Here is an 11429-nt window from a genome sequence, read left to right on the forward strand (position 1 = left end):
AAATAAAAGATTATGCAGTGCCAATCCCTCACCAGAAAGAACCTCTCCAGCCTTCCAGAGCCCATTGCTCCCTCTGATGTCATCTGATAGCATTGCTCCTGCTCTTCCCATGTCGGAGCCCAGTGGGCTTCTCTCTGTTCCTTCCAAGTACTTGGTCCTTTCCAGCCTCAGGTCTGCCTCTGTGCTCGCTGTCCTCGGCATCTCTCCGTCTGCCTGGCTGACCCCTGCAGACTTCACATCCCACCGCATCGCCTCCCTTACCCCTCACTTCAAAACGAGGGGCCCTTGAGCTCCCCTTAGGCATCTGCTGGAGTGCTACCTACTTTGACACACAGGCGGGCAAAACACTCTTACACGTACTATAAAAATAAATAAATAAACCTGTTTTCAAAGTTGGGAGACTACAAGATAATACAGTCCTTGGATTCCTGCAATAGCAAATATTTGTGGAGTTGTTTACTATGTTCCCAGGCTAGCATCTAGAGATGGAGCAATGGAGAAAGGAAGGAAGGAAGGAAGGAAGGAAGGAAGGAAGGAAGGAAGGAAGGAAAGAAGGAAGGAAAGAAAGAAAGAAAGTTATCCCAAGCTGCCCAGGAAGCTTATGCTTTAATAAAGGAGACAGACAATATACAAGAACCCAAAAAGTTAAATAAACACCAATTGACAGATGAGCCTGAATTAGGCAGAACACCTGCCTTGGGCAGTGATGATTGGCAGAACTCAGAAAGAAGAAAACAAGCCAGACAACTAAAAATTTGGAGGAAAATCCTCTCAGACAAAGGAAACGACAAACTAAACCTCTGGGGCAAGAACGTAGTGTTTCTTGAGCAAGTCCCAAAGAAACAGACAAGAGGAAGGCAGGACCAGATTCTCCGGCTCTGGGGAACAGTGGAGGCCTCTTAATTACATTCTAGAGGCAATGACAATCGGAGGACTTTAGCTAAGAGCTGATGATATGTTTGCAAAGAACACCGAGTGGAGGCCAAAGAAAAGTGACCCTCTGGTTAGGACGGAAATGTGGGGATTGGAGAATGATGTACAAATGGGAACCATTCAAACACAATGTATTCGGGTCGAGGCTGGGTGTGCGCCACGATCTCCTTGGTTTTTCTTTAGGCACGGTCTCACTTAGCTAGCCTTGAATGCAGGAACCTCCAACTCAAGCCCCAAATGCTGGGGAGATAGGTACGCAACACCATGCCCAGCAAAAGTATTTTATTTTGTCCTCATTCCTTGGTCAACTCTTGGTTCTCCTCCTACCCATCAGCAAGATATGTTGCAGCTGATTCTTCCTTCCCCTTGAATCACTTTCTCTCCCAACTTCCCAAACACCAGCTACGTCCTGGTTCTCCTCCTCCCTCCCTGGCCCCTCAGTCTCTGCAGGTTGCTATGCACTTCTCCTTGTCAAAGTTGGAGCATCCCTTGGCTTCTTCCTCTCTCTCCTCTTCGCCTACTCTCACTCCCTTGGCCAGTATGTCAAGCACCATAATTAAACATCATGAATGGGCTGATGATTCCAAATGTGTTTCTCTTCTGACCTCCAGCCCTGCCTGGATGCTGAGTTAAAACTCCAATATATCTAAACCAAAATCTTCCATCTTATTTCCTCCTGCCTAAACCTGCTCTTCCGGCTGTCACAATGCTATCCCAGTTTCTCCATACTGCCATTGTCCCCATGAGCTCACTCCACAAAGAGAATCCTTATACATTGTTTCCATGGCTCCTCAACCTTTGTTGTTGTTGTTTCTTTTTGTTTTTCGAGACAGGGTTTCTCTGTGTAGTCTTGAGTCCCCTGGGACTCACGCTTGCTGTGGAACAATCTTTTCATACACTGTGAAGATTTTTTGCTCTCATTGATTTAGTAAAGAGCTAAATGCCCAAAAGCTAGGCAGGTAGAGGTTAGGTGGGACTTCTGGACGAAAAGAGAGCTCAGGAACGAAGAAGGGCAGAGTCACCAGCCGGATGCAGAGGAAGCAGGAGATAAGCATGCTGTGCTGAAAAAAGGTACTGCCACATGATAGAGCGTAGATAAGAAATATGGGTTAATTAAGTTGTAAGAGCTAGTTAGTAATGAGCCTAAGCTATCGGCCGAGCATTAATAATTAATAAAAAGTCTCTGTGTCAATCACTGGGGAGCTAGCAGTCCTGACGAAAAACCCTGCCCACACACAGAGATCCACTTGCCTCTGCCTCTGCCTCTGCTGGCATTAAAGGTGTGTGCCACCACCTCCGGCTTCCTCCTCGACTTTCTAAAAAAGAAAAACTAAGCCGCTTTTCCTGGTTTTCTCTGTTCACCTCGCTGCCACTCCCAATTGTAAGACCCATCAGATACCCCTCAGTCCTGTCCCTGCCTTACTCTCCTCTCTGGCACACTCTCCTGGTAAAAAAAATCTCCACTGTGGTTCTTCCCTACTGTCTGGGGATGCCGTGTGAGACCCCCGAAGAGTTGTATGAAGAGACAACTAGCAATGAACATTAGATATACTATATTTTCTTCTATAAACACACACCTGCACACACACACAGATGCACACACACAGATGCATGCACATATGAGCACACATGCATGTGCACACACGCACACACAAACACATACACACAGAGAGACGCATGCACCTATGAGCACACATGCATGTGCACACACGCACACACAGAGAAACGTATGCACATATGAGCACACATGTATGTGCACACACGTACACACGGCACATATAGGTGCACACATGCGCACACACACACACACAGCCAGTATGCTCTCGCTTGCTTTCTGTTCCTGTGATAATGACCGTGACCAAAAGCAATTTGGGGGGGGGGTGGCAAAGGGTTTATTGCATCTTGTGGGTTACAGTCTATGATTGAGGGAAACCAGGGCAGGATCTGGTGCAGGAACTGATGCAGAGGCCTCGCACGGAGGAGCACTGCCTACTGACTTATTTCCTGTGGCTGAAGCAACTACTTCTTTTATACAGCCCCAGGGACACCTGCCCAAAGGTAGCACTACCCAGGCGCAGCTGGGCCCTCCCATGTCAATCAGTCATCAATAAGATGTCCCACAGAGATGCCACAAGGCCGATCTGAAGGAGGCAGTTTCTCGACTGAGGTTCCTTCTTCCCAGGAGTGTCAGGCTGACACCCAAGATTAGCCATCACACCATGACAAAGGTTTCCTTGTGAATTACATGAGATGAGCTACACTAGGAGGGGACACATATGTAACAAACAGTATAAAGGTTATATGACATCGAACTGTACTGTGGCACTTGGCCACCAGAACATGCCTTTTCCTCCTTTCCTTATGAAACACTTTTTTTTTCATTTACAAAAGGAATTTACGCCTTCTCCTTGGCACATCGGTATCTCCGGCGTCGTTGCTCTTGGACTTCGTGATGATTATTAAACACAATAAGGGTCACGTAAACACAAATCCTGAGTTACCACGGCTGTCAATCTGATACAGATGGGCCAATGAAGACCACAGGGAGGGTGTGCTGGAGAAAGGGGTGATTCAAATCTTGGATGGGACAGAGCAGGGCAGAGAGAGACGTCATCAGACTTCCCAGAAGGGTATAAGCAATGTCAACTCTCTGTTTCTGGAATTTTCCATTTACGATTTTCACAGCCTTTGATCGCAGTTAAGTGAAACTCAAAATAAAAAAAAAAAGTAGATAAAGGGGTGGTGGGAATGAGTACACCATGTTTGCTTTGGTGCGGGACTATAATCACAGAAATCTATGACTTGGGGGAGGACTTTTTTTGTTAACTTGATGTTTTCTTGGTTTGGAGAAAAGTACCTTTTGAACATGTATATATACTAGGTGCCTAACAAATCGTTAGGATGTTTGGATGAATAACAAATGCAAGTTAAAACTGTGTATTCAGCTAGGCGGTGGTGGCGCATGCCTTTAATCCCAGCACTCAGGGAGGCAGAGGCAGAGGCAGAGGCAGAGGCAGGAGGATCTCTGTGAGTTCAAGGCCAGCCTGGTCTACAAGAGCTAGTTCCAGGACAGGCTCCAAAGCAATACAGAGAAACAATGTCCCGAAAAGCCAAAAAACCAAACAAACAAAAAAAATCAAAACCTGTGTATTCCTATTAATTTCACGACAAAAACATGGAAGTTAAAATTATTCTCCAGTCTGGTGTTCTTTTCCACTTGCCTATCTATAACTACTCAGTTTGGAATGTGTTAGACCAGAAAATGTGTTAGACCAGAAAAGACGATAACCCTAACAAAAGAGTCGTTTTCAGTTCAAAGAAGTAAGTTGGCAACAGAAACAAACAAAATGCAATCAGACACTCAGAATGAGCCACAAAAATCAAGAGGAAAAAGAAGCTTCTGCAATCCTAGCGGAATATAAAAATTAAAAATAAAATACTCGCGTTCAGAGATGGTTTTTAGTCCACTTTTGTCCTGTTTTGTGACCCATGAGTGAGCAAGAGATGCCAAGAGAAGACACCGACACCAAACTGCGAGTTGCGAAGGGTTTCTGTGCAGATTTTTTATTTTGACCTGAAACATGTAGGAAAGCTAACGACTGTAGGATTTATTTTTATTTTGACCTGAAACATGTAGGAGAACTAAGGGCTGTGAATAGCGAGGGGTGTCCCCTTCTGTCTTGTCTCCAGAACCCCGCCCCTGTCCTGGTAGCGCCCTCCCCAGCTCCCTGCCTCAGCTTACCACCTCCGATGGAATTCGTGCTTCTGTTGCTCCGAAGTGGCCAGAGCCTTCTTTTTCTTCATAAAGCCTAACAGCTCCTGTATCTCCTTCTCGCAGGAGGCCAGGAGCGGGTTTTTAGCGTCCAGGGGCCCGTAGAAGGCGGCAGAGGGCAGCAACTCTTCGGAACAGGACCAGTACGGCGCTTTGGACGAGCTCGACTTGGACTCCGTGGGCGACTTGAGAATCGCAGTGGAGGTCGGCGGAGGCGTTGGGGGCAGTTGCACCGGCGACACCGGCGACACCGATGCATCAGAGTCCTGGGACTCCGAGGAAGAGCTGGAGGAGGTACTGCTGGTCGCCATGTCTATCCGAGTCAGCACGCTAGGGGCTGGTGTACACGCGGTTGCCAGGCAACGGTCTCCTGGCAACCACGCCACCCGCACGCTTTCCGGAAGTGCAACGGCCCCTAGAGGGCGAGGGAAGTACAAACAGCCTGGAAAGGCAGGATGCTCTGAATGACCATTTGTGGTCGCCTGGAAATAGACACACGCACAAGCAACAATATTAAATGAATGGATACATAAATTTAATCTTTTTTTACGGTCATTTGATTTGTAACCACCTGGCACTGATGGATAACGCATAAATAACTTTCGGTTTTCTTTGGAAGTTTTTGTTTGGTGTGGAATTTTGTTTTTAATTTCAGAAGGACCTCCTTATTCAGCCCACACTGGCCTCAAACTCACTATCCTCCTGCCTCAGTTTCTTGAATGTTGAGATTACAGCCATTCACAAACAAGGCAGCTTGCGGGGGTGGGGGGGATGTAACAGAAAGCCAATAAAAAAAATGACCATCCAACATTCATCTTTTTCCCATTTAATAACAATATCTACGGTTGCGATAATTATATTAAAATGTGTCTGACATTATTTCAAGCATTTCGAAACTTTCTTTTCCCTTCAAGATTGGGTTTCTCTTTGAAAGTTTCCCTACTCACTCTGTGGACCAGGCTGGCCTCAAACTCACAGAGATCCGCCTGCCTCTGCCTCCCGAGTGCTGGGATTAAAGGCGTGCGCCACCACCGCCCGGCAGAAACATTGCTCCTTCTCATCTACTCATCATGACTTCATATCTCAGCTACTAACACATCCTCACTGCTTCACAGTTTGAGACCATGGCTTGACTTTGACCGCAGTCAGAGAACAAAGCACAATGTGTCCTAATTATGTGCTCTGAAGTCAGTGATCCTAAGGAATAAGGTGTATTGATTATGCCCCTTGTGGTAGTTTGAATGTAATTAGCCCCCGTAAGCGCACGGGGTGGGGGGCACTATTAGGAGGCATAGCTTTATTGAAGTGGGTATGGCCTTGTTGGAGGAAGTATGTCACTGTGAAGACAGGCTTTGAGGTTTCCTATGCTCAGGATACCTCCCAGTGTCTCAGTTGACTTCCTGTTGCCTGCAAGATATAGGACTCTCAGGTACTCCTCCAGCACCACACTTGGCGGCATGTCACCATGTTCCCTAGCATGATGACAACGGGCTAAACCTCTGCAACTGTAAGTGAGCCACCCGATTAAATGTATTCTTTATAAGAATTGCCATGGTCATGGTGTCTCTCCACAGTAATAGAAACCCGAACTAAGACACCCCCAAAAGAAGCTTATTAACCCAATTTCGATTAGGAAACTCTCTGAGAAGCTGGTTAAGACAAACACCTGCCACGGCTACGTTCTCCTTCCTCGGCAGTGTGACTTGGGATGAATATGTATGCCTCTAATGATCACGATTACATTTACTATCTATTTGCATCTCGGTCCACATATCACTCCGTCCTAAATCAATGTGTATTTTACTCAGCGTTAACTCTTTGGCATTAATACATGCTAATGGCTTAAACTGTTAGCTATCGGGATACATCTGCATTTCTAAACAGGGGTAGGGGAGATTTTTCGTCTAATGGACAAACTACTGGCCTCGGGGGAAATGTTTAATATCAAGAAATGTTCTTTTCTTGCATTTCACGGGCCACATTGAGTCAAAGGTATTAATATGGGGTTGGAATTTCAGGTAGGGGACTTATAAATTATGCAATACCAAAAATTATCAAAGAACCAGAGATTTATGGTGGCTTCAAAACCTAGGTCTTTAGCACTGCAAATGATAGCCAGTTCTTTCACACTCAAAAATATAGATGGCAACCTTAGTCGCCACCGAATGCTGAGAAGTTCATTGGGCCACAGCCTTATCTCTTATAGATCCAGCCTCTTTATTTTCCTGCCCTATGGATTTGTGCTAACGTGTAAGGCCAGCCTCCTAGGTCCTGTGACTGCACCCTAATATTCTTGGAAAGAAGATCACAGTGACATTGCTCATTGGAGCAGGTCATTGCGACTAAGGGACCTTCCAGGTAACCAGTGAAATACAGAAACCCCTTCCTCACTGCCAGAGCCCGATTCTCCAGCCAAGATGCAGATGCCATGTCTGATGCTCATTCTAGATGGGCAACAAAAACTTGAAATTTTTGAAAGAATGCAAGTGGGGGTGGAGGGATTTTTTCCATTGCAGTTTAGCCAAAAAATATTAATAGGCACGTTTAAAAAATGTTTGGCTCGGTAGATTCCCCCAGTTCTCTTGTTCCCGTTGTTTTCAGTAGTCCAGAACCAGTGCAAATTGCGGCCGAGGACGCTCTATCCTAGTGACGAATAGAAACGGCAGGAGGCGGGGCCCAGCTCAATTAAAGTGGTCAGAGAAGAGCGACAAACTTAAAACGGAGTGGGCCTGCTCCTTCCCTGCCTTGGCTGCTTCTTACAGACGACCTTGCTCAGAGGGTACAGATTTCAGAGTCACTGGTAGAGAAAAGAAAAGGTGACTGAACTCAAGTGCTCGAATTACGAAACGTTCTGCCTTAGTCATCCTCCCTCCCTGCGTGCGCCTCTGCTAACAATGCTGCCCTGGCAGTGGGTTTTGGAAGCCTGTCTGAATATTTAAAGGGGTGTTAGGTTATGAATCATCATCGTGGCACGATGGAAGTTTCCATTTTCTTCCCTTTCAATTATATTTGAGGGGTTTTTTTTTTAAAAAAAAAAAAAACATTTTTTTTTTTTTTTTTTTTTTTTTAGAGCCACTGTCTTCCTGGAATGAGATGCAGCTTTTACAATACCTTTTCTTTTCCCATGTCGCTTTTCCTTCATCTCCCTGTCATGAAAGGATAGAGCCAGGCAAATGCTGGCAGCACCAGGCAATGTAAATAGCTTCCTCATAAATAATGCAAATTGCTGCTTCTTATAATTAATGCCTTTGCTGGCTGCAGAGATTCTTTCTGCTCATTCGGAATTCTTTTACATCTTAAGTTATGGTTAGAGAAATAATAAGGTTAGTGGGTTCTTTTTTCCTGTTTGATATTTAGCTGTTAATCACTTCAACTGTCCTAAATAGAATGCATGATCCTTTAAAAAAGAAAAAAGAAAAAAAGAAACTATAAAAACTCCCTTTCCTACATAACCAACTGATATGCAAACTTAAGTTTTTGTTTCTCATTTTTTTTTCCATACATTCACTTAAATACAGCCATTCCTTTGTGGGCCTGTATAATCTATACATGAGCATCACACACTCATGATAGGGGACAGCAATCCACAAAAAAAAAAAAAAAAAAAAAAAAGAAAGAAAGAAAGAAAGAAAAGAAAAAAAAGTAAGCTGTGATAAGGTCAAAGGATCTTACAGAAGTCCCCAGATGAAGCTGGACGCTGGACAGAGAACAAAGGATTGCCAAGGAGACAACGGCTTGGCTGTGGTCTGGAACTGCCTCGCCTTAACTGAAGCGCCCCGCAAACACTCACCTGCCAGCAGCTAGAAAGTGCGCTCAGAAATCTTCCTTCGGTTTTGTCTTTAGTGGAGCCCTTTGGACAGAAAAGCATGTAGATTTCCCCAACATGTGGCAGCTTGACTCGGGATCTTTTTCAGCCTTAAATTGGTGCAGAAGAATACCCCCCCCATATGACCATTCTGATTTTCACTTCGAATACAATATTTCCTAAATGACACGAGAAATTCATCACGTTTGTAAAATAGACTTTGTCCGGGGGATGAGTTGGCCCAACTGTGGTCTGAGCCCACCTAATGGCCGTTAAGCTAAGCTACGGTATTTGGTAGGCTAGGAGCGCTAAGGTTCTTTTGACCTGTGGGTATCTTCAAGTTGCAATGGGCCAAGAGTGACCCATAAGTCAAAGCACTGATGTATAATGTCGACATTAAAAGCCCAGTGGGTTGGGGAGCCGTTCAGTCAGCAAAGTGCCGGCTGTAAAAACATGAGAACCTGAATCTGGACCCCAGTGCGCAAATCAGCGCTGGACACGGTCACACGTGAATCTGTGTTCTAGCGCTCAGGGGAGGAGTCCTAGAGCTCGCTCACTTGCCAGTTTAACCAACCCGTGAAAGAACCTGTGTCAAGAAGCGTGGTGTAGAACAATAGTGAAAGGGGCTCACTGTCCACCTCTGACCCCTATACGCATGCGTGTGAAAACTCGCACACACGCAAAGCTCAAACTGTAGGACCAGAAGGCGAGATTCGAATGTTTAGTTCTTCCGCTGTATTTAGCCTCGCTATGCCTTGCTTAGTTCATCTCTAAAACCTCAGAATCTGTTTTTGTCACTGCTGGGTTTTTTTTCCCTCGAATAAATGACTTAAAACATGGGAGCCCCATAAAACAGTGCTATCTAAATATTTGCTAATTAGGATTATTTAGTTGGGAATCGTAGAAAGTTCCTAAGCAGAGAAGTAAGAGACCAAGTTTGTATTGTATATAGTTTAGAAAGGATATTTTTATGGCAGAACAGAAGACAAGAGAGACTGGGGTGAAAACTGTATCTTAAGCTATAGTCAAAAGAGAAAGAAGGGGCTGGAGAGATGGCTCAGAGGTTAAGAGCATTCCCTGCTCTTCCAAAGGTCCTGAGTTCAATTCCCAGCAACCACATGGTGGCTCACAACCATCTGTAATGAGGTCTGGTGCCCTCTTCTGGCCTTCAGGCATACACACAGAAAGAATATTGTATACATAATAAATAAATAATTTTTTTAAAAAAAAAAAGAGAGAAAGAAGATGCCAGACTGGAAACCTGAGTAGACAGGCAGAAGAAGAAAGCCTAACCACCGAAGCAAAGGAGAGTCAGAGAGTACGACATAATTTATAGAAGAACTATATTATACTATATGCAATTATAAAAGTAGTAAGAATCTTAACACTGTATTTATGGTCTTAAAAGGGAGTTTATCCTAAAACCTACAGAAGTAAAAGAGAGATACAGCTTAAGTTGAGCGCAGGAATCTAAACCTTTGGTACCCAAGTAAAAGACGAAAAACTAAACCACCCACCGAGAAGTGATGTGTGTAATGCATGACCTATTGTGTGTGCAATGACTTGATAAATAGCATCTGCAATCCAGATTGATGGAAAGCCCAAATAAAGATGCTTCTTGGGTATAACAAACAGGTTTAATATTGGGTAGCGGTGGACAGCGGGATTTACAGGGAAGAGATCAGCGACATTACTTATGAACACTGAGTTCTTAAGCTTCCCAAACCTAAAGTCCTCACCAGCTGTGCGTCTTTCAGATCCTTGCTGCTTCTATAAATGCCTGCAGCTCTGAGCACCGTGTCGCTTCTAATTGGGCACTGGGGTAGACAGTGTCGGACATCTGCATGGGCTCTCTCACACTTAGGATAATTCTAGCTCCAGAGATTAGAGATCCAATGTTAATGTTCTTCTGTATATGGTCTCCTTCACCCAAGCTAAATTATAGAGACTAGAGACTACTAATGTATTCAAGATCCACCCCAGCGCCCGCTCCACCTGGTTTCAGCTGAAGCCAATTGAATGCAGGATTCCGCCATTCCTGTGCTGTGCGGTCTATTTCTTCTCAAAGCCTGTCATTCCCTGCTCAGCTTGTGCTGAAACCCAACCTCGCTTTCCAGCCAAGAGGCAATCAAGTATGTTGGGGGTCTATTTTCAGGAAAACAAGTCTGATCTTGAGAGGCACCTGCTTCCGATTATGTCATCGTCTATTCCCCCAAGGCAGGCAGAAACTGCTGCGGTCTAGCAAGCATCGAGGGGCTACTTAGGCCCAGGCTTCAAGGCCCAGAGGAATTTAGGAATTCAGAATTCTCACGCCATGTCTCTAGGCCGCCGCTCTAGGAAGACCCGCTGTATAATCAGATCCTAGGTACCGCTTTCAGCAAACTCAAACCTGCATTTGCCTCAAGCTGTAACAGACGCGTTGTCTCTTTTGGACTGTGCTTTAAATTGTCACTGCCCCCAGGACAATCAGGTCCCTGGGCTCACAGGTAGATGAGCAATCCAAATCTAAACTCTCATCTTGATGATTCCTTTGATTACTCCCACATTCCTACTGGGTTAACTTAAGGTTTCCTAAGATGAACCTGAAGAAAAGGCTCATGGGTGGCCTTATTTCTGGGATGGTTCTACTGAAACTGGACTGAGGGGAAAGGAAGCAAGACAGGAATGTATGTAAACAAACCCCAGTACCGACCAGTGAGTCAGGAAGACGTAGTCAGCTGCTCACGCGTAGGCTATCTCCCACCAACTATATGCTATGTCTTACTTAGAGTCTGCAGGAATAGGCAGGAAGTATACATACTGTCTTCCTGCTGCTCAAGAGCTATCTCTATACTTCCAGCTTGGATTGCCTGGCTCCTTAGGCAGCTGCTTGTAGTATGATGGGTTTAACCTTAATTCAAAAGCCATGGAAGGAACCTG

At 45.1% G+C, this 11429-nt stretch overlaps 1 protein-coding gene across 1 annotated transcript in view; it reads right to left on the minus strand.

Annotated features, from left to right (window-relative positions):
- Window positions 1–5016, minus strand: part of Cfap54 (cilia and flagella associated protein 54) — a 281209-nt gene extending 276193 nt beyond the window's left edge. Inside the window, exon 1 of the mRNA XM_038314435.1 lies at window positions 4676–5016. Within this exon, the coding sequence (XP_038170363.1) occupies window positions 4676–5016 (341 nt within the window). The remainder of the gene's footprint in view (window positions 1–4675) is intronic.
- Window positions 5017–11429: the final 6413 nt, after the last annotated feature.

This window comes from Arvicola amphibius, chromosome 17 (assembly GCF_903992535.2).
Source record: "Arvicola amphibius chromosome 17, mArvAmp1.2, whole genome shotgun sequence".
NCBI lineage: Eukaryota > Metazoa > Chordata > Mammalia > Rodentia > Cricetidae > Arvicola > Arvicola amphibius.